A 24,709-nucleotide genomic window follows, 5' to 3' on the forward strand; every position below is an offset into this window, starting at 1 on the left:
CCTTTCCCTTTCTTGAGATGAGACTTTCCTTCTCCTGGCAAGCAGAGGTGTGGTGCAACATGTTTAGAATGAACATCAATCCCCCCCAGTGCCAGAGATGATTTTGAATATAGGAGTTTCCTTATTAATCTTTCAATAATCTTGTAAAGAAGAGCTCTTAAAATATGGAAGATGGCCATGTACATATTAAAATTTTGCCAGCCATATGGACTGTTTTGGTTCTTACTCTTTCAGTTTGTCCCATGCTCGATGGACATGCACAGGACCAGAACAACACAGAGCCTAAGGAGTTGCAGTTTTCACTTCCCTCCCCTTTCCTGCCAGCAGAAGACATAGGGACACAATCCAAGCTATGAACTTGGGAAAGAGTGTTTCTGCACAGTCCCCTTCTGCCTCCCAATTCATGGTCGCAGCTGCGTTCAAGGCTGGGCCATAAAGTTTGTTTCTGAATTTTCCTTCATTGTTTCTTTCCTGTTTGCTTCTATTTCCTCCCTCTCCACCTCTGGCTTGGCTTTGATCACAGTTCTGTGGTTTTTCTTTCCTTCCTGGCCTTTTCCCCCTGTTTTCTTGACTCCTTTCCTATCTCAAGCCCTCCGGTTTCTCTCTGTTCCTCTGATCCACAACACTGCTATCCCTTGTTTTCGTTTACCAGTTCTGGCTCCTGCTCTGCCCACGTATCCTCTTCTCTGCCACTTGTTTTCCCATCACTCTTACAGATACTTGCTTTCCCCCTGGCCTCCTGTTTAATTCTCATGCTACCTCTTGTCATTGTGTCTTTACAATATTTCATCTCTCTATTTTAACTCCCTCAGAGACAGATGTTGCTTTTGTTTCTCTTCTAGTGTCCAATCTTGCATAAGCAGCAAAGTGAGAAGAGGGGAATTTGGCCTAGTCTGTAGTGTGTCTCCAAGTACTGGCCAGTGTTCACGCATATAAAAACTTTAACATAAGAGTCTCTGCAATGTGTTTAAGTAGAAATATATGAGGTGTAGTTTTTAGTCTATACATTCTGGTTTAAAAAGTAATAAGTTGTCTGTTACAACTACAAAGTAGATTTAGCTATCATATTCCTTTAGCATGTCCTTCATTCAGTGAAGCTTTTAAACGCATGTTCACATTAAGACCATAGGGTGACCTTACTGGCTCCAAGATTAAGGATATTAATTCATTTATGTATATCTTAGTATATAGCCATTTATTCCCATGTTATGCTGGGAAACTTGGCTAACAGTAGAAGCCACCAATGTTAAACATTTCTGCCAATAGGAGCTAAAAAAATTCTGTATAATCGCATGCTTCCTCTGTTACACATATAATACGTTCCAACTTGCCCCTTAAATGTCTAAAATGTATATTAAAAATGAGACAGAAGTTGTAAAAATATTCCAAAAGTAGAGACACATATAAATGTGGGTTATTTCAGGTATTTTTCCCTGTTACAGGAGCTGTTAAAAAGCTATACTTACTAGTACTGTATAACCATATTAGAGAGGGGAAAAGTACGGTGCACACTGATTGGGTTATCCTGAAATCCCCACTGTCTCCACACAAAGGCAGCAGTACAGAATACAAATATTGTTTGATACCCATGTTTCTAATTACTTGCGAGATTTGTATCTAACAAATATATGACCTAATTTTCTCTCAAGCATCTAATCCTATTGTTATTTTGAAACCTTGTAAAATATGCATTTTAGAGAAAAACAACACAAAAAGAAGTACTTGCTGAAGGCAGGGAAGCTTTTTTTTTTCCATGGCTCTCAGCTGTCAGACAAGCAGAAAACATAACCAGTAATGATCAGATTGGATCAAATTCATGCCTTGAATAACATCATTGTACTCAACAGTTACATTGGAGATGAATTTGCAATATTCATTGCATTTCATGAAATAAAATCAGGGCAAATCACAGGCTGGTGACTCCAAAACAGTGATTAGTAAAGTTTCTCTATAATTTAGTGTAGTTTATGCAAAAAAAACAAATCAGCCATGAAACAGATGGCTACCTCTGGAATTCCTGCAAGAACTTTATCATTCATGACTCCTACACCCAGGGCTGAGATGAATGATTAAAGATTTATTTATTAAAAATGCTGGTTAAATTCTTAACTGTGGCTCATAACCCCAGAATTTGTATGTTTTATATTATGTGGATTTGGGGTTTATTTTTTTTTTGTTTGTTTTTTTTTTTTCCCACAGGACTGACTGATTGGAGTTTTCATGAAGATAGATACCTGTGAGATAAACACTGTCCTACTTTCTTTCATAGTGTCTGCAGGATGTGTGGAACCTGAATGGGAGCCTGGACAAAAACTTGTCAGCTTGCTGAAAAAGTGTTTGCAGGAGAACATGGTTGTTTATCAAGGTCATCACTTCATACATCATCATTTAGCATCTATAAGGAATTTAAGGACTGATTTTTAATTGTTTGGCTTTGCTGTGGGTTTTGACATAAGGGAAGGGAAGATGCCCGCTTCCATTTCTCTAGAAATAAATCAGAAAAAGCAAAGAAATTGAAGAATAGGGTGAAAGAAAATCTACTTTGTCCTGCATGTGCTAAAATGCTAAAATTCACATCTAAAAATAGCGTCTCAAAAACTGAATTTTAAAATCCTTTGCAAATTATTGGGCCCTAATATGAAAATAAACCAAGGAACTACTCTGAAGTTGAGTAGGTTATAAAGGAAAGGATCAATTTTTTTCAAAATCTATTCAAGATATTTTGAATCAGATTCTATTTAACAGTGGCCTTTATATTATCAGTAGGTATTTTAAACAACAATGAAACAACAATTGTTTCAATTTGTGTATACTATCTTAAATACTCTGGATTTCACCACTGTTTACAAAGATAGATAACTATTGTTTCCATTTACCAGATAGGGTTGTTGAGATATCATTTAAGAGACTTCAAAGCTCCTTAATTAGTTACAGAGTCAGAAGCAGAATTAGACAAGAGGGTTGATTTCTCAATTGGGCAATGCTGGTTCCATGAAAGAAGAGCATCCCTCATGAGATGATTCTGAAATGAGGTTTTGTCCATATTCATTTACTTTGCTTTCCCAGAGGATTGCAGTAGAAAAGTGGATTAGCTCTTCTAGTGGCAGAGTGAAGTAGCCTGGCTGCTGTGCTTGAGATCCAGAGAGGAGTTAAATGTTCCAGGAGCAGACTGGCTATTTAACTACTCTCCTGGCCCTCATCTTTAATAAGAGATTTATCCCTAGTTTCCAAGGCAATGTGGGACATGCAGCAGAAAGGGACTGTATAAATTGCTGACAACTGCCCACGTTAGAAGTTATCAAATTTAAACTTGGCAAATGGAGAAACATTTGTGAAAACTGAAATTAGGAGAGTCGTGCTAAACTTTCCTATGAAATTTAGTTTCACTGATTTAGGTACAAGAAAGGACTGATATAATCACCATTATTACTTCCTTCATCCTTCTGCTCAGTGCAAGCTATAAATATTCATCCAGCAGCTGTACATCAAGTTTATAACTTTTGACTGAGCTGCATCATATTGATTTAAAGAAGTGGTCATCTTGATTTCAGGTTTCAAGAAGCAGAACCTCCATCATACCCAGATATGAGGTCTTCCAAACCAGAATAGTGCCTGTCACCTTTGTATTGTCTGCTAGTCAATACCAGTCAACATCATCACATAGGATGCATTTAAAGGAGCATTTTAAAATATCACCTGCCATTAGGGAATTTGGAAATGTTACTCTTAATAAATTTGTCACAGTGAAAGGATCATCCCAGCTAGGGGTGTCATTCTACCATCTCTGATTTCATTCCCAGCTTATCTGCAGATCAGATGTTCATTTCAAAAAGTCTATTTGAAATACTGTTAGTACAGCAAAAAATAATCAAGAATCCACAGGGGCAAATATTTTGTGGAAAAACATACTTAAATAAATCTTGGTTTTATCTATTAGTCAGCTGTCCGCTAATAATAAATTGTATTCAGTCCCTCCCTTGTTATAAATATATATTGATTCATTTTAAACTCTGAACTTCAGAATGAGTTATATCTGGTCATTGTTAAACTGCTCTCTTCACTAAGAAAAAAATCCCTAACACCTATTATACTGCATTTAATTAAGACAAGCATCAGCTTTATGTACTATTATTTGCTTCTGCCAAGTCTCTATGGTACAAATATTGAGCAGTCACATCTCCTGAATACTAATCAATCCTTCCTGAATTTCAAATGATTACATAAAGTTTAGGAAATGTTTCTTTGCCAATATTATACTCGTATTCTTGCTGTAGTGTTGAGATATGAGGCTGGATTTGACAAGTGTGCAGTAAGTATTTTTCTAAATTCAAATGTAATGTGGGGAAGCCTGAAAGCCCTGGTTGAATAGAACCCCTTGACTACTCACTGGTGTTTACCCTGTACAATATCTTACAAGTACATTTGTGTAACAGAATGGATGAATATCAGAAAACTGATTTAATAAAACCACCTTATTATAACAGCCCATATATATATCAATTATAAATAATATATATATAAAAGAAGATGTAAAAGTAGTTGTATATTTAAAACCTGCAAAAAATAAAAACAGACAGAGTGACCACTTTTGAAGAGCACAGCATTGAACCCTAAATACTGTTTGGCAGTGTGAGTAAGCAGTCAACATATTTGTGATGGCAAGTCCATCACTGGAAAAGTGCTCCGTGACTGGCTTACATTGGCTTGCCAAGGAGGACTGCCATGTGCTTTGTGAAGACAAAGTAGTATTATCTGTGAGCTTCTTGGTGTCTTGTGAGATAACCACCAGACCCACTTTACAGGAAGGAGAACGGCATCTCTGAAAACTACACATGGCTTGCTCCTACCCCATGAGAGCATGGGAAATGCTGTGCTGGCACTCTGGATCATCTAGACCACTGTCCTACCTTTGGCAGTGACCAAGAGCAGATGTCCTAGGGAACAGTGTAAGAAGAAGAAAAGCATGGAGTGATACCTCCCAGGAGCAGTCGCTCAGGCTCCAGCAGCTGGAAATTAGCAACAGCCAGGAGCAGCATTTTTTGTATTTCATAGCTTTCAATGGATTTTCTCTCTGTTAAGCTCTCCAGGTAACTTTTGTAACCACAGAAACTTTCAGCATCCTTTACATCTTGGAGCAAGGACTGCCAGAGCTGGATAATATGCTATGTTGAAGAATAAATTTTTGCATTTTGAGCCAGTCACCTGCTAGCTAAATTAGTTCTGTTCTGATACTAAAATATCAGAATGGTGCCAGGATGCAGAAGATTTTTGGCCAGTTCTTGTCCTTAGTAAGTTTCCATGTTTCTTGGACTGTGCTTTGAAAAGCTAGTGTATTCTCAGCCTTATTAAACAGAGTGTGAAAGGCAGATCTGTGTTTGTTGAAAGTATAACATAATTATTAAGAAGGCTGCAATAGAGATCTACATGCCAAAATTTGCTAGGTTATGCCTTTATGTCTGTACTGCACTTAGGCATCTATAATCCTGCATGCATTGTCTCTTTTCTAATTTTCTAGTCTTGTTCCGTTTTCTTTTTGGTCTGATAAATCCTCCTGCCTCACTAATTTTTCATTTCATTCTCCTTTTTGTTGTGTGCCCTTCAGCATCATGACTACTACAAAAACTTAATCAATAGTCTTTGTTATATTACTTCCTGTTGACACTTATGTACTTATTTTCCTATCTGAATATATAATGCCCCAAATTGAACCCTCGGCAAAAACTGAAGAGAAGATGTGTACAGCCTCATGTTTCATCATCATTTGCTGCTGCTTTTATTATCTTTTCTGTCTATTTAGATTGCAAGCTCACTGAGGTAGAGATTCTGGCTAGTCTGTAAATGTAATAGACCAACAACGTTGTATGAAGTATATTAAAAAGTACAATAGCTAATCTAATTTTTTTCCCCTACGGCTCCAGAATGTTGCATAACTGCATTGATGTGAGTTACTGAAACCAGGTCAAACAGAGCACAGGCTGGCTTTGTGCTGCTGCTCCTTTGGTGCATGGTTGATAGAAGAAAACTCCTTCAAGTCCTGTGAGCGGTGAGCTCTAATATTTTAGGAAGTCTAAAAGAAAGGAAAGATTTATTTGCTAATATTCCTCTTATTTAAGAGAAATTGGAATGAAGTGTTGCAGATCTAGATGGATATCCGCTGAACCCTGAAGTACAGCTGTGGTTTCAAAACTGAGTTGCTTTTTTATTTCTTCTTGTTGCGTAAACAAGAACCATTTTTTGCCATCCAGAGCAATTAAATGTTTACCATTTCTACAGGACCCTCTTGTCTTATGTTAAGTAAGATGTGGGATCAATAGTGGCTCTGCAATTATTTGTATATTGATAAAGCCTTCATTTCTTAAAAGAAGTATATTTATCTATGTCCTGACAATGATAAGGGAGTGGTACTAGTCAGCTGCTGCCTAGTCTGGCATTTAGCTCCACAGGCAGACAAGTGCCTAGACATGGGTCAAATGATGTCTAACTTTCCTCCTATTGGCATTTCATTTTACAAAGTGCTCTGATGGGAGATTTGACAAATCATCCTTGCTGAGTTCAGATAATAAAAACTAGCAGGACAAATGGGAAGTTTTGATAAAGAGAAAACAATGGCTGATTTCAGGTTAAGTGACCAGTCTGTAAAGCTAGGGGATGGTAAAATGAAGAGATCTGTTGTGTCAGAAGATGATAGAAAGCATCCTGTGTAAGGTATTCATTTGGTTCTTCGAGCATCATTTAAATCTAGTCATTTAGCACACTTAATTGCTGAAAAAATGATCTGAACTTTATTCTGTGATAGGAAGCAAATAAAAGAAACAGTGAGACAAATTTTGGCTCCAGTAGAAACAGTCCAGAATTCTCTTTGTCCTTAGCAAGGCCAAGAATTCAGCCCAGTGGAACATGACAATCCATTTCAGTCCCAGAATTAGAGAATTTAACAGCACATTTGGGGAGAGTTTGATTTTGTGGATAGCTTTTGTTTTGTTTTTAATTTCTAATTCTGCCTTATGACAAAGAGTTTCCAAGCTAATGTCAAATTTAGTAGTGAAAATTCAAAAAGAGTGATAAGCTGACACATTTGCTTTTTCTATCTGTAGTGTTTCTCAATTCAAACTAGCAATCATTAAGACAAAGAAACAATTTGTATTTATTTTTAAAACTACTTTGTGATAATGTGTACTGTGGACTATACTGATTATATGCTATAGAAAAATTAGGTGTATTGTTACTCTGGGATTAGGGTAAAGAAATTGCATTATTTTAAATTTGGCTAGTTTTGGGAAAGCCAGATAAGTTTATTTTCATTAAGTGGCAAATTTGATGACCAGTTATACACGTGTGTGACCAGCATCTTTCTCAGATGTGCTCTTTTCATATTTTGAACATGAGTTCATAAAGCAGCGTTAAAAATAGGTTTAACTTTAATCTGTTAAAGCTTTCTTTATTTCACAGTTTTGCAACATATGTCTGCCCAGTATCTTTCCATCAACTGTGTTATTACAGTTGTTGAATTTTCATGGCTCTGTCATGTTTCTTTTTGCTTGAAAGAAACCTTCCAAATGCAACTCAGTAGTCAAGAAAATCCAGGTTTACGTATCTCTTGAACTACTGATATTTTTATTCATATATCTTCAGATTGTGGGGGAAAAAATGGCTGATATACCCAAGCTACATTGTGTTTTTGGCATCCTAATCAGGATCAGGCCTGCATAGAGCTTTGAGCAACCTGGTCTAACAGAAAGTGTCCGGGCCCATGGCAGGGGGCTTGGAAGTAGATGATCTTTAAGGTCACTTAAACACAAACCATTCTATAATGATTCTGTGATTAATTCATTTAGTTAGAATTAAGGGGGGAACACTTCTACAAGTGAAAACACAGGAATAATGCCCCAGAAGACACATGTTTTGAGGTTTGCAAATATATGTAAACCTAGGTCAAAGAAAGGTAAGCAAGGATAACTGCTGTCAGAACTGGTGTCCTGATTCACTTCAAAGCAAGATAATAGCTCAAGATAATTGAAATAGAGATTGATAACAGAAATTGCTATTTCTAGGCCACCTAAACAGAAGACTTCTTTCAAATAAATCATGCTGGTAGATGGATTGCTCCTTTCCAACAAATGCCTCAGCTTTGGCAGTCCAGCTCATCTTCAAACATTTGATCAGCATCTAGTGTACCATTTGCAGCAAAGAGAGATGTTGGTACAGAATTCAGACATGTCCATCAGAGATCAAGTAGGGGAAGCAGTGTCTAGAAAATACCTTAGCAGATATACCAGGCTACAGAACCAAAAACTGTGAAGGGCAATTTCGATTACAATATCCATTTCTATTTGATTTACTGTGATTTCAGGTATGAATTAGACTGGTTCAGTTGTGTAATGTTGTTGTTGTGTGTGGTAAGAGAGGAAAGCAACGTATGTTTGTTTATATGTAGTGAGGAGGTAGGCACTGAGGGAATTGCCACAGAGGGCTGACTTAAGCAAAGTCTGTGATTCTTTAAGAGAACCCTGGTAAACTAATGCAGTAGATTATGTAGGCAGATCAAAGTAGCGTGATAGACTTTAAATTACACCAGATTTTCGATGTCTTGACAGAGTAACTGACTGACCAGTGATGATGCGGGGAAGCTGTGAAGGAAGGGGTCTCTGCTTGTGCTTTAATGTTCTTATGAGTCAAGGCTCTTGCTAATCTAAAATACAGCTGAGTCTGAACCACACACAAGATGATAAACTCCAGTGTGATCATGATGACTGTGCTGGGTGTAAGGGCTGATTTGTTCTCTGTCTTTTTAACCTGTGGGAGCACAAACACTGAAGGACTGATTCAGCTGAAATGGTTATCTGCTGAGAGGAATAGGTCTGATGGACTTGCTTCTCTCCAAAGTTTGGCAGTGATTGGACTGAAGGATGGCATAAGGGACCACTAGTTATAGACAGTCACTGAAGTATGAAGATCTGTGGACAATAAAGAAAGCTTATATACAGAGAGTACGAACCACCTAGCTGTAAAGACATTTGTTTTTTATAACTGATGGAAGGAATTTAAAAGTTACATAATGGTACATATAGTAATACTATATGGAACTAAACTGAAGTTGTCACAGGTAAGAAACTAGTTACCAAACTTTTCTGGCTTATTAAATAATTGCTGAGTCACCTGTATCATTATATACTTGCAGTATTAATCAGAATAGACACACTAGATTGCCCACAGGAGAAATGAGCTGAGCTCCTGTGCCTGGGTGTGGGTGGGTATATGCAATTTGACTGCAGGAAGAGCTGTTCACTGCTAGCTCCAAAGACTACAATATATATGCATCTTTCTAAGCTTCAACAGCATCTTCTTTAATGCTGCCATCAACCAAAAACGTTTTCCTGTTTAAATCCTTTGGAACCTCTGACAAGTAGATAACAAACTACCTCTCTCATTTAAAATCTAGAAAGCAAAACTTATGATTTAATTCTATTTTGAAAAATTATTGTAAATGGTTTGGGTTTTGAACACTACTTTACTGTTAGTTGACTGTGATAATCACTTCTGAAATGTCAGGAAAAAAGAGAGAGGCAAAGTTCTTTGCCCTGAAGGAGATTGCCATCTTGTGAAGAGACGGACAATATGGTACAGCCATGAATAGCAAACAGCTTTACAAGGCAGCCTTGTATCTGTACAGTTATAAAAAACAAACAGCTTCTTCTCAAGAAATTAATTCTGCAGATTATTGACATTGTGTTGCCTGTGAAAGGCTTTATAGTAGACATATATTTTTCAGCCAGGCACTATTCTAAAGAACAATAGCTTTTTATTGATTTGGTTAACACTGGCATGAACACCCTTAGATATGTCAAAAGGCTGCTATGTATTGAAGTGCTTTTTATTCCGTTAAACATGATGGGACCACATCTCTAGCAAAAGCCAGATGAGGTTTTTGAGATATTTTGATTAAGTAATATATTTTTGGCATAAAGACCAGTTTTCTTTTTAGATGCTTAAGAAATGCAGATATGTGTCAAATACACCTAGATACCTAGGTACAATAATTGCACCGAGTTATTGATGTAGAATCTGATGCTTAGCTAGTTTTGAAAGCCCTACCAAATGCCTGCCACCATTGTTTTGTTCTTCACTGTCTTCAAAAACCTGACTCATTTTTAGGATGTGAGGCATCATGCTAACTTCAGCCCGATGATTGATTTATACTTTTGGGTGCAAACTTTAAGTACTTGCTGCAAAATGTATCTGTGTATTTCATTTCAGTTTTGTCATCATTCTTATTAAATATTTGTATCAGTCCTGTGGATTTAGTGATAACATCTTTACATTTTAGTCTTTGCAGAATAACATGTAGCTCTAAATAATGAACTAATTGGTTTCAAAGGTATTGAAGCTTTCTTAGTTACATCAACATTTATATGCAAGTGATGTGACTACAAGGGTCCTACTAGAAGCAGAATTAGCCATTTTTATGGTAGCATAAATGAAATTAAAACTGTATAACCTAGCTGAGTGCATGCTTGCAAGGTATTCCTGCCCAACTGCTTCAGAAGGTGAGCACACTGCCTGACAGTGTGATAAAGAAGAGATAGCAGTGCAAGAACAATTCCTAAATCACTGCAAAATACTAGAAGAGCTGATGAAAGCCATCAAACCAAAAGGCCACCTAAAACCGAGAAGTTTTCAAATGCACTTCATTTATTCAGCTAATTTAAAATATCATGGAATGAGGATGAATTCTCTAAGTGTTTTGTCAAAAGAAAGCTGCAAGCCCTTTTAGATATTTCTGTGCCGATGTTTAATGACTGAAAAACCTACTTATTAGGAATTAGGAAATCAGAATTCTTGCTATTCATCAGATTAATTCATAAAACATATTTTCTGCGACAGATAGCTTGCTTTTCCTTCTCTGAATCTAAGAGACAGAAAGCAATGAAACCCTGAATACAAAATGTTAATAGCAGAGAAATCCATCATCACTTCCTAGGTTTCAGAATGTACGTAATTCATAACAGTCAATTCTGTTGGCATTGTTGTGTCTTTTAAAAGAATTCCTTTTCTCCCCTACAAGTTCCATGTTCTATACCTCTGAAGTGTTGATCTTTTATGCTTCTTGTATTTAAAGAGAGCAAAACCAAGGAAGGTTCAAATTCTAGAAACACCACGTGGAGGGATATCATATTTAAGAAAGAAACTGTTGTGTTACAGTGTAACCAAAACTGTTCCCTTGAATCTAATTGCAATTGTATTATAGTAATTAATTTATAGAATTTTATTCCTTTACTGAAGATTTTTTTAGAAACAGAAAAATAAAAGAAAAACATTACTAAATGTCATCACTGCTGATATTTCATTCATTCTTGTGCTTGGCTCAGCTGATCACTCTCTTTGTAGACAAAATACCTTTCGAGTAAAACAGGAGTTTTGGCTATGGAGAAGATCAGACTGGATCTGACCTTATTTGTGCTTTGAAGTCTCTCCTTTCAACTACCTGCCAGTAAATAAAAATTCACTTGGCCAAAGTTTATTTAGACCAGTTTTAAGTCAACAAAGTGCAAACGTGAAACAGAGGACAAGCTGAAAAATCTATTCCTATGAAGTCAATAGGAATCCATCTCCCTAAGCTCTTTTTTGCTCCTGACACTGGTGATTTTTCTTGACTGATTCATTGGAGGGCACTGGTTTAACTAATTTGTCTTGCATAGGTATGTCTCATTCTGTCCTCTCCACTAGTACAAAACAATCTCCCCTTTAAAGGTTATTTCCTAGCTAGATCTTTCATAAAGCTATTATCATTAGTTTTCACTTTTAGAGTTCCTTTCACTTTTAAAAACCTATGAGATACATTCCTGATTTATGGGTTATGATGTGACAGCCATCATATGCAAAGAAGATTGTTTATACTTACCACAGATGCTGCTGAAAAACAGGGGTATTTCAACCATATCCCCACTCCATCTGCTTTACATAACTCTATTCATTATCATAGGGAAACATGGCAATCTGTATTTTCCCCTGTTCTCTAGAATTTCTAATAGGATTTTTTTTTTGTTCTGAAATATTCAGAAATCACATACAGAAATAGGGAAAGCTTGTAATACCCTATGAAATTCTCTAGGTTTTAGGAGTAATTTCCATAGACACCCACTTTTAATCATTATACATAGTTTTCCTGCAAATGATAATTTAAAAATAATCCTCAGATTACTGTGAACCTCATGAAACAGATTCCAAAATTGTGTTTTTTCAGACAAAAAATAAGAAAAGAAAAATATTATAAATATTGTTGGAAAAAAAAGAATAGCAGTTTCAAGTATGAAGAGTAGAGTGTACCTACCTAAACTAAACAGCACCAGGAATTTGAGACATACAAATTCTCGTAGATCAAACTGCAGGGAGCGAAGCTTTGCTACTAGTTCTTGTGCATGACTCATAAGATTGTTGAGGGTGGCTCCAGCTTGGGATGCTATTATGGAATAATCCACCTGTAAAAGAGAATTGTATTTCTGTCTGGTTGTCACACCCACAGAACCACTTTCGGATGTTTCAAGCTGTCACGTACAACCAGGAGACTCCTGGATAAAAGAATCACTCTCAATATAATGATGTTATTAAGTCAAGATGATTTTATACATAAACTGATTCTGGCACAGAGGTATGCACTAAAAATATTATTAAACCACATATCTTAATGGTATGTCACATCACTGTCAATGCTGGTTTGTCTGTATTGGCTTTTTTTAGAAGCTTTATATATGAGAACTGCTTATGACACAGTAGCTGTCCCCATATCTGTTTGTTTTATTCATTTGGTGTCTCTTGCTCTCATTGTAATTGTATTATCACGAAGAAATACTGATGAAGTGAGCTTTGCACCTACACTGGGTACATTAGTCCAGAGGGACATAACTGTATTCATGAGTAACAGTCCAGGGTCCATAACTTGGCCAGAAACATCTATTCAAACCTAGAAATGTTGGTGTATTCCCACAGGAAAGAGGCCTTGTGCAGGTAGTTTCTGTTCTCCTTAGCTACACAAAATCCTGGTATTCACTGGAGTTGGTTCCAATGGGCTTGTTCTGACATGTCCTTCCCTGCTAGCAGAGAAGGAGAAGGCAGGTGCCTGACAGGCCAGCTGCACTTGCCTTGTCCAGAGCAGCAACCACAGCACACGGAACTGCTTTCTCTGGGGGTCTGCTGCCCAAGTCATGTGCTCATTTGTTCTCAGGGGGAGGCTGACCTGTCTATGAGCTTTCTGAAGTGGTACTTGTACATAGATATCCAAAAGAAAGCTAGAATTAATACACTGCATTGAAAAGTTAATATGCACAAGTAAAGCATGCTTAAAGCCTGCAATAGCTGACACACCCCCAGCTAGACTTGAATCTCGGGCATTCTACCCACTGCTTCTATGCTGAAAGTTTTCTGGCTAATGCCATTCCCATTAAGGGATGTTTCTATGCAGATGGCTGTACCAGCCTCTGCCACTCTAAAGATGTGTGTACTTTGTCATTGGAAGGTGGTCAGTGAAGTGCTTGGGTATGGCAGAGTACAGGGATGATGTGATGTGAAGGTGAAGGGCAAGGACTGGGGTGAGCTGTTTCAGAGCTCACATGGCTGGTGAGACCGGGCAGCTCCAGCACACTGACAACAGCATGGAGCAGGGGTGATCAGAGCAGATACTTCAGCTGAAATACCTTCAGTTACCCCTCTTTTCACCAGAGTGCAAGCTATCCCCTGCAAGTGCCACCGTCCCAAGGAAAGAGCCAGATGTGTTGCTTGCTTCTGTGATGAACCACCTCAGCCAACTGGCTGAGACCTAAATTGTTTATTGACGCATTTTCAAAGTGCCTTTTCTTGGCTGGCTGCTCTAATATTACCAACACCTTTCTCTTTTAGGAGCCTCCATAACAACAGGGAAATTGCTAACCAGACTCCATGTAAGCACATGTAAGTGAAGTCCGGCTTTAAACGAAGACTAAGCACAATGGTAAGTACACATTCGGGGTTAATGACTTGCTTAAAAGTATCAGTGCTATAATCCCATCTTTAAGGTCTCCTATAATAAGGTAGTTAATAAAAAATGACCAGAGGAAACAGACCAGTACTGTGAAATTTTCTTTTCTATGCACTGATCCCCTAACATCTATTTTTTTAAAGAACTGTTAAGGAACATGTATTTAGAAATATGCTTTTTGATTTTAAAACTATTGATCTGAGTTTGTTGAAGTGTAAACAGCAGTTAGGCAAGCAAAAGAAACAAACCTGAAAGACTTTAAACCTGACAAAATTTCAGCCAGGAAAGACAGAGATAACTGAAGGGAACTAAATATAATTTTTCCTAGTGATAACCTTAATATAATCAATAGGTTACTGACTTTTAATAAGATATTTTATTTATATGTAATCTTAGTGCTCCCGAGATAACTGCATAAGAAAACTGAAGTTACACGTTTTGTATGGATGTTAAGAATGGAACGACATGAGCTCTGCAAAGCAATTAACATTGCACTAATATTTCAAATAAGTCAATGGATTATGCTAAAGTATCCTGTGAGGTAGGTTTTATTGCTCTCCCTTACATCTGGGAAAACTGAAATAGTGACATTAAATTGCTTACTCAGGCCAAAGAAATCTGTGACAAAAGTAGGATCTGGTCTTTGGAAATCTCAGCCGAACCATCATTCATAAACTACTTTCTAGTTCATCTGCTAATTCTCTCTCTTTCTATCTGTGTACTTATACATATGTCTTCATATATATATGTGTGTGTATATATATATATACTTAAGTAATAAAAAATATAAAGTAACATACCTCAAATACTTTTTATTCAAAGAGCAGTGTAATACAGTGACTGATTCAACTAATTCATGTTAAGAAACTGGTCACATAAAAATATCAGCTTTCACAACTTAATTTCCCCTTTGTAATTGTTAAGGGCAGGGTGGGAAATCTCAAAATCCCTCACTGAGATTCCATTTTGTCGAGGAAATATGCTGCTCACTTCATAATAAGAAGTTAAGATGTCTGGATGTCAGGAATATCAGTGGCTTTAGTGCAGTGATTATGCCATAATGGTAAAACCCAGTAGATGCCTGGATCTCCCACCATCCCTTTACTGGAGAGCTCTCAGGCAACCTGCTACCCTTTCAGGTGCATTTAATATTTGCAGCACCAGCAGATTTGTCTGGGAGGCAAGTCCTCATCTGCCACTCACCAAGAGCAGCCTGTATTAAAGTTTTATATTTATTGACATTTCATTACCATAATTGACTGCAGTTGGTTCTCTAGGAGAAGGCACGGGGCTGCCTCCTAAGCAGGAGAATTGGTCCCTTGGGTAGGATTTGCAATTAAAACCAACGCAGAATGGATTTTTTTTTTTGTTGTGTAAATATGATGAGTTGAATTTTCAGCTTTAACTAGAGAATACTGGGTGTGCAGGAGGCTTTTTTTCGAGAGTGAGCAAATTTGTAAGTCAGTGGAAAGATGACCCCCAAAGGTGTCAATCAGTTTATACTAAATCAACTGTGCATGAAAAAGCATCAGTTAATGTATATTCTGAAAAATGGTTACATTAAAGAGTATGCTCTCCTGCTTGCTTGTTTCTCTATGCAAAAATTGATACTAAAAGGTGTATTAACTGTTTCACCCTCCAATTCATAACTAAAAGTACTTTTCAAGGACAAAGATTAAAAGTCTTAATCTTGAGCAAAATGCTTAATTGCACACTGAAGTCTTAGCATTTACTTTATATTGTACCAGTAATTTGATTTGATTAGATCAAATCCACAACTGAAGTAAATGAGTCTTGCTTTCCAGTTAATAGTATTATATTTCACAGTTGTTTCTGATGTTGAAGATGGTACATTGACTGGAATTTTGAAATCAGAAGCTTTGGTGAAGCTTCCATGTAACCTAATTTGGAAGTAAAATGACAGGCATAAAGTTATGGATGCACAGACAAATGGAAGTGTGAATTCCTTGTGTATGAGTACACAATGCTATCTCACATGATGAATATAGTAATGATGAAGTAATTATAGACTCTTAATTGGATTAACTTGGTACCAAAGCAATGCAGACAGAACAGCGCTGAATAATTTACACTGCTGCCTATTGTCACCATTATTGTGCTCAAACTGGCATGTTTAAGGTTACCACAGCTATTGCTATATAGGCTATAGTGCAGGCTGTGCTGTAGTATACTATTCGTTAGCTGAAGTGCCTAAATCTAAAATTAGTTCTTCAAAAGCTCAGCTCTGCTGCCACCTAATTTGGTGCTTAAAGTCCTCACAGCTCCAACTTCTAATAGCCTTTAGGTGCCAAACTAAATGCCTCGAGACATGGCCGGGACTACCCAAGTCATGAAAGAGGTAAATAACTGTGTCCCCAGCTCATAATACAGCAAATCTGAGTTTTATGGGCTATGTGGCTTTCATAAACCTAAGGCAGCAAAAATTCCCAAGGCAGGATTTCTTCAGCAGGCCAGTGGCTGGGACCACTGAAGTATGGGAAATCCAGGGTTAAATAAATAAATAAGGCTATAGCATGACAATTTGATATCTTTCTGAAAGTGAGAAACACCAAGTTTTTTCACATAAATTATTTGCATCTTATAGATACCTTTTGACCATGAGTATTGGGCAGAAAGAGGGGGACCTTTGGCTTGGTTTCGAGAGGAAGGATTTGACTGGTGTTTAACTCTAAGAAGGAGCTTCCAGCTGGGAATCCCAAATAGAAAGCTACACAAAAGTCCATTGGACAGGCAGCATTCACATCATGCCTCTCTCTGCAGTGATTCTCAAAGATACCTCATACAGTTGCCACCTAGTTTGCTGCGGACCTTCCCTACTCACTGTGTTGCAGAGGTCCAGGCTGGGTGGATGAGGCTACAGGCTCTGCGAGAGGGCAGGGCAGTACAGAGGCACTAGCAGCAAGGAAAAGAAATAAAGAAGATAGTAGTAAGAGGGTCATAACTTAAATTGTGACTGCAGAAAGACATGGCAATGCTGCGTATTTTTTCTAAATCCTTTTTTTGATAGAGTTGAGAGTGACTTAAAAGCCTAAATCCCTTTAATGTCAGTGAAAACAAGTTAGGGCAGTGCTGAATGTTTATGAAAAGACTATTTTAAAACAATATATCATAGTAAAGTGCTTGGAGTTCAGCAGCATTTAGATATTCAGACACCAAAGAATTTCTCAACTGTTAAACAGAGAGGTAGGAGAACTGGAAGTGACTAATTCTGCAGGTTTTTTCACACATGAAGGTTTCATTTAACACAGGGAGATACTGTTCAAAGCAGAGCAAAAGACAAACGTTTTTAACAGTATGAAACTATACCCTGGGCTAAATAAATGCTAAGGCTGAAGGCCAGAAATGCAGTGAGCACTTGTGGTTGTTTGCTTTGCAAATGACTTGTCATGGTAATGAATGATTCTGGAAGCCAAATCCCTGGTTTCACTGGGCTCAGAAGGAAACTTTCTGGTGGAGTCAGGTAGTTGCCTGGTATCGGCTCCTCTCTCTGCCCACAAAACAGACCTAACATTTAATGGTGGAATCAGGTTCTTTTCTTCTTCTAAATGAAATTGTTTGATTTCTAGGATACGACAGTGGGTCAATATGGCATGTGGAAATGTGTGGAACTGTCCCATCCCTTTTCAGTACTTCAGCAAGCTCGAAATCTCCAGAATATAGGATTAGAGTGATTTTATTTGTTGATGTCTGTTAGGACATACTGGCTATCACTGAATGCCGTTCCTTTCAGTCAGTACAGGAATTGTGCAAGTAAGGAATAAAGTCCCTGCTGTGTCTATATACAGTACTTGTATAATGAACAGATGTTCTAGCAGACTAAGTAGTTCAAGTTAGTGAAAGATTGATTTAATTTAGTAAACTAGATTACTGTATTTTTAGGGCACAAACATGAAGAAGGCAGTGGGTACCTAGGTGCAGCAAAGGAACCATCCTGCTCCTTTCTGCTCTGCCCCATGCAACCCTGGCCAGCTGCATCCTCACTGCTCCCTCCTCAGTTACTAATTGCACTGAAAGCCTGTAGAGCTGTCCACAATGTCCTGCCCTGGGTTTTGAAATCCTGACCCTGCTGAGAGCCTGTGAGTTGCCTCTAGTGTATGGTTATGTGGGCGAATGAGCCTTTCTCTCAGAAGGATACATTCAGCACACTATATATTTACTATCACAAACATGTTTACTTTTCCACTGTTTCCTAAAATACATATATTTCAGTGGCAACTATGGTGGTTATTTAACTCATTTAAGCTTTCCATATAATTAATACTTCCATTAAAAACATTCAAAGAAGTATTTGTGTTATGTCTCTAAGTAAAAGAACATGGAAAAACACTTTGAAGAGATGCCTAGATACAAAAATTGAGGAGGACTTAGAATGGACAAAACCACCAGGTATGCTTATAGAAGGCTTGGATACATTAATTAAAATTGTGATGTCTTATACAGCTTAAGATGCTTGTCATTTTAATAGGTACACAATAATAGAAGATAGTGAATTAAGTTGCCAATGGACCTTTCCCCTAGGATGGTGTTATTGTGCTTGCTAATTAGGTATAATATGCAAATAGTAACACTCCAAAGAAGTGCATTTACTTTGTCTTAGTTTCAGAGAAATTAGTACATCAAGACTATTCTATGCCCTGTGGTTGATCATATATAAATTCTTTCGTAATAGATATATATATGTTATAAAACTTATAGTAATAAAAGTATAGTTAAGTTTTATGCAGATGATTGTTTTAATCAGTACCCTCAAGTTTTCCACTCTAGTAATTGTGCCTATTGGGTTCTTCAAATTATTATTATGAAGACATTAAAGTAATTTGCAGAATATAACTAACCTAGAGTACATGGTAACCTTGAATACATTTCTATAGCAAAATGCAATGCACTTTTTTAAATGCAGGAATGAGATGATGTGGAATCACTGCTATGTTTTAATATCCATAAAGTGCATTGGAAGATAAACCATTACTGGAGATTTTTTTGTGAATGTTTAGGTAACATCACAAGGGCTGTGCTGACTCAGACTATTTATTAAGGAGCTTATGACAAAGTTCATGTTCCCTTGTTAGCCTCTTATACAAATTTCTACTTTACTATTGTAAATCCTTTCCTATCCGTGGAAGACTGGATGTCTTCATCTTGAATCCCATCAGTATCGCTACTCCAAGAGATGGCTGGGTCAGACTGATGTAGTGCTTTCTGCTTTAAGTTTGGTGTCTGAACAACTTGTCTTTTATGTGATCAAGCTTAAAATCAAATACAGGACTTGACATGAATTTATATGGAGAAATTAGTTCACTTGTGTGGAGGACTATCAGCCTTGAAGAAATGCTTCCAGACCCTAGGCAAATAGCTTTTGTTCTCCTTATGGGAGCAATGTGTGCAGAATACAAAATAAATGTGTTTCCTATGAACACAACAGAGTTACCATGTGGGAAACAGTTCTGGTGTGCAAAGACTCATGTTGGGTGCCCTGTCCATGATTTTTTACTGGAATGGGAATTTTTGCCATGAAGCCATAGTGCTACGAGGTTTTTGTGGCAACGAAGCAAAGCAAATGTAAATTGGGATATGTTTGTTCACGGGTATGTCCATAGCTCAAAATGTTTAATATTTGGACAAACCTGAATAGGACACTTCATGATTAATAACTGGATTTTGATGTGTTTTACCTAGTTTAACTGCAAATACCTAGTTCAGCTCCCAAAAGCAGCTAGCATAATGTGTTCATAAGGCATGAGGCATTTTTAACAACTTAGCATAACTTTGTTTTCTTGTTCTTCATACAGAAACCACTAGGGTGAGGAACTGTGCAAACCTGGATACAAGAGAACTGCTCAACAGCAGATTGATGACAGCTTGACCTTGTTTGCAACCACCTTGAATCAAATCCTCTCTTTCCCTATGTAAGGACTTCTAGATTTGGCCCCCAAATGCCAAAATGTCATTCCATTAGCTATCCATTTTTTTTCCCTACCTATGAATACTGTATGTATTTTTAGTCATTCCTGAGGATGAACAAAACACTGTTTCCTTATCTGTTGTTTTCCAGCTCCTTTCTCTTGTCCTTCAGAGACACTCCTTTGACTAATACTCATAACTTTCTGCAGTGATTCTTCTGCAAGCGTGATCTTTCTTTGTGATACAGTAATCTGTAACCCACAGTTTGGAAGTTCTGCTGCCTCTTGAGAACCTTTTCAGTGGCAAGGTGATCCTTCATTGAACTTGCAAGTCTGTTCGCTGGACAAACAGATTCTCCAAAGGCAAATACACCTACATTAGGATACTAGAAGCCTTCTTTATAAGTGCGTAAGTCTAACATAGATTACATTGAAATTACAGAAAATTTCCCAGGCCACACATCACCACCTTTCAATAAGGAACAGCTGAAAGATCTACAAAGTATCCCATCTATGGGAGAGGTTCAAGCCACAAAGTTCTGATCTAAATTGAAGTTAAATTTTGATTTACTTCAAAACACGATATTGTCAAGATCTTAGTTATCTCTCATGCTTTTCATTGGTGCTATGCTTTGGAATACAAATCCAGGTGGAAAGTTGTATGTGTGATGACTTTGAAACAAAAGTTTCAACAATCTCAAGCAAATCTGAGATTTGGGCATGTTTTTGAACAAACTTTTTAGTCCAAAAGGCTTTGACTAAACTTAGCAGAAGAAAGATTTGCAACAATGAGAAAGATGTAGGCATGAATAAAATGAGCAGCTTGTGTCTGGGCAGCCAAGATTACAATTCATGCGTTGTGTGTTGACTACTGCATGAACAATGATATTCTGTACATCGCTTTAGTATCTATGGTGTGTGTGCTGGATCATGGAAACTGTCTTGGAAGCTTGTAAGCTTGTATTGCTACTGTAGAAGATACAAAAGGAAAGTGCTCAAGTTGGAGGAATTAAATTTCTATAATTAGAAATGGGATATTAAAATTACATGCCAAGTGGCAAGCCTACAAAACTTGGCGTGTGGAGAGCATATTGGCAATGATTTACAATTAACCACCACATTGCAAATAACTTCTTAGCTGTTTTCTATTATGAAATTTGGAGTGTTGTAAAATGCATTTGTGCTACTTTATTTCCTTTTGAAATGGTAATTGCTACTGCTGAAGGGCGGTACTTAGTGCAGAAAACAAAGTGTGCAGAGTAGGGAAGAACTTGTTTCTGAGGAATTGCTGAGGAATTGTAAAGACCTGAAAAACAGTGCTTTCTTGAAACACATACACACAGAACAGCTTCATTTATGAAACTCCAACCAGATAACAAAATAAAATAAAACAGTCTTTTTTTTTTGGTGGGGGGCAAGGGCCAATGCTTACTGTTTTGTTGCTGACTGCATTTTTTCCCCATCAAAGTGGGAACAGTGGATTAACATTAGGTAAATCTCATAAGCCAATGGCTCAAGGGAAATGCAGATGTATGGAATTGTGATAGGAATGCCCGTAGGTAACGGGTTTTGAGACAATGTGTTTGAAAATTATCAGGTGTACTTCTAACTACTGCCCATTTTAGATACCTAGTATGGAACTGACAGTGGTATGGCCCTGGGGAGTTGGATGAAGTTTGACTTTTGTCTCTGAGGCACAGAGGTTATGCAGCCAAAGTGGAGAAAGCAGGTATGTTCTAATTAAGTGGTGGTAAGATTACCACATATAGCTTCCCCCTTGATAGTGACTGCAAAAAGGACTGTGTTATGAGTAGCTTTTATGGAGAGATATATTAAGGAAAGCACAGAATGAGGCTTCTGAGGTCTTAAATTTGCTAACTTGTGACAATAATCATGATCTCTCAGATAATAATGTAGGCTATCGAGCTCAGGTGCTCAGTTCAGAGTTAATAGCTTTGAAAGCCAGGTGATTGACTGTAATTTTGATCATAGTGCTTTACTGGTAAGAGTAAATAAAACCATCTACAGCACTTTTCATCAGAAGTGTCACAGTGCTTTCCACACCTTAATCAATTAATTTTTATGACACTGTGGCATGGTTATTTCCTTTCTCTGTTGGAGGAACTGAGAGGATCAGGGCAGCAACCAGAAACCATGCAGCATTTACTGCAATAGCAAAGACTCTTTGTAGGGTCTGGATCTAGAAGTGTGGCTTTCCAGAATTATTTTACAGTTAATGCAGAGGAAACAGTCATAATTCTCCTTTCATAATGAACTGGTGTTGTGTCATAGAATGACAACAGGCTGAGCTGATACTGCCAAGGTGGTCCATCTTAACACTTAGGAAAAGAAGCAGTTGTATGGGATCAGCTTGGCTAAAAAAGTAATTAACAACTGAGCTACAGTACAAAAATACGGTATACAGCAGCTGAAACCGGGAATGACTGAGAACAAGTAACCATAGAGACACTGTCCAAGCATGTAGGAATGGTGTGAAAAAACCCAGTCTTCATCTAGAGCTGAGACTTGCAAAAGTTTTTATATTGTTGTTTTAGGGATGAACAAGAGAAACATGGACTGCTGCTGGATTCAGCTGGTCTAGTGGCAGCAAACACAGACCAGTGTGAAGTATTTAGTGCCACCTTTGCCTCAGTCTTTACTAGCAAGATATCTGAGACTCTGTGCTTTGCAGCAGGGCTCAAGGAGGAGAACAGTGACCAGCATTGGATATAAGTTGAGAAAAAAACTCCAACCTTTGTTAAGCGTGAAATGGGAAGGAATCCATCCATAAGGAAAGGGACTAGCTATAGTGTTCTTGTTTTCTGTTCTTCTAATATGGCTCCTCATCCTCCAAGCAGCCAAAGTGTACAGGTGTACAAATGATGGGGGATTCTCAGGGGTGCTTGCATTGACTTCAAAATTACAGACTTTGGCACAGGAAAGTGAAACTGGATTGAAAGGAGGATATGACAAATCTGGAGCAAAAAATGGATGCAATCAGTCCAATTTAGCCAGGTTTTAATGTAGTCAGAGACTTTAATTCTGCCTGGAAAGACATAGCTTCCAAAACCAGCTGATGATTTGCAAGCAGTACATTTAATAAGCAACCTGCTACCTGTTGTCCAGCAGTGATGAAATGCTCTGCTTTGCCTTGAGATCATGTACTGCTGCGTTTTTGTTTTTTTTTTTTTTTTTTTTTGCAAGAAAAGATAAAAGTGGCTAATGAGGTAAGAATTAATATTGTGGAAAAATGAGGACAATGTCTAGAATTTAAGGGTATTTAGATGTCTCTAATGATTTCAGTGGGCCTTAGGTGCTCAGTACCTTTAAAAACTAGCTAATCACATAACAAATGAGACACTAATTTAGCAGTTCTCTCAGGAACACAAAACTGTTAGTGTACTTACAGCTTTATAAACAAAGCAATAAGTAAGCACCCTGTGTGGTACATAAAATAATTGCCAGAACAATCGTCCATGTTTTGGAAATGATAAAATGAAAAGGGGATCAGTCTTTTTCTAAATAGCAGAAATATAAATGAAGAATAATGCAACTAGTTTTTCTTCATATAATTAGGCAGTACAACTTTATCTCAGATAGGTTAGTGACTTTCCACAAAGGTGCAGGAGTAAGTTCTATAGCTAGATTTTCAATTTTCCCACTCCCTTTCTTAGACAAGTCAATCATTTCTCCCTTCTACTGTACACCTTTTAAACATAAATGCAAACAGTTATTTCTGCTTCTGATTCTTATAAACACTTGTTCTTAGTGTGAAGAAATAGCTTCAGTTTTAAAATTATAACTAAAGTTGTAAGTAGATTCCTCAACAGGCAGACACAAATTACGTATCTGCCCTGGGTTCAGCAGTAGCAGTAGTTTTTCTCCTTCTTAGTAGCTGGTACAGTGCTGTGTTTTTGACTTTCAGCCTGGGAACAGTGCTGATAACACCAATGTCTTTAGTTGTCGCTAAGTAATGTTTAGTCTGACCAAGGACTTTCTGACTCTCATGCTTTGCCAGGGAGGAGGGGAAGCTGGGAGGAAGCAGAGACAGGACACCTGACCCAAACTAGCCAAAGAGGTATTCCATACCACAGTATATCATGCCCAGGATGTAGAACTGTGGGCAATTACCTGGAAGGGCTAGATCACTGCTGGGTTGGGCTGGGTATCAGTCGGTGGGTAGTGAGCAGTTGTATTCTCTTCCCTTGTTATTTCCCTTATCATTATTATTATTGGTGGCAGCAGTAGTGGTTTGTGTTATACCTTAGTTACCGGACTGTTCTTATCTCAACCCATAGGAGTTACATTCTTTCAATTCTTCTCCCCATCCCCCCAGGAGCGGAGGAAGGAAGGTGGGGGGAGGGAGTGAACAGCTACGTGGTACTGAATTACCGACTGGGCTTAAAACCACGACAGTATCTTATTAAAAGGAGCTCCTTCCCATGTCTGTATAAATGGAGGCAGGTTCAGTTTACAGCTACTTAAGTACCCACAGGCCATTGTGTGTTTTCACTTTGAATCAGGAACATAATGTACAGGCACACTTTACTTCTCTTTGATACTGTGGGATTTTTTTCTGTTATAATCAGAATAAGAATTTTAGGAATAAGGTTCTTATTTTACTGACTTGTTCTTTGTGCTTTGGGAAGCATGAAGGAGACAAAATTCTTTGTTTCTTTTGGGGTTTCTCACAGTTTTCCTAGGATTTGCCACATTATTGCTCTTGCATTTTGGGAGATCTGTGCATCTGACACCTGAAGAAAATTAAGCCCTGGAAAGC

The 24,709-nt window shown here is 37.7% G+C and overlaps 1 protein-coding gene across 1 annotated transcript in view; it reads right to left on the reverse strand.

Moving 5' to 3' along the window:
* NR5A2 (nuclear receptor subfamily 5 group A member 2) overlaps window positions 1-24,709 on the reverse strand; it is a 92,685-nt gene that overhangs the window by 20,946 nt on the left and 47,030 nt on the right. The window contains exon 6 of the mRNA XM_031048052.1: window positions 12,329-12,476. Coding sequence (XP_030903912.1) covers window positions 12,329-12,476 — 148 coding nt within the window. The remainder of the gene's footprint in view (window positions 1-12,328; window positions 12,477-24,709) is intronic.

Source organism: Melopsittacus undulatus, chromosome 6 (assembly GCF_012275295.1).
Source record: "Melopsittacus undulatus isolate bMelUnd1 chromosome 6, bMelUnd1.mat.Z, whole genome shotgun sequence".
Classification (NCBI taxonomy): domain Eukaryota; kingdom Metazoa; phylum Chordata; class Aves; order Psittaciformes; family Psittaculidae; genus Melopsittacus; species Melopsittacus undulatus.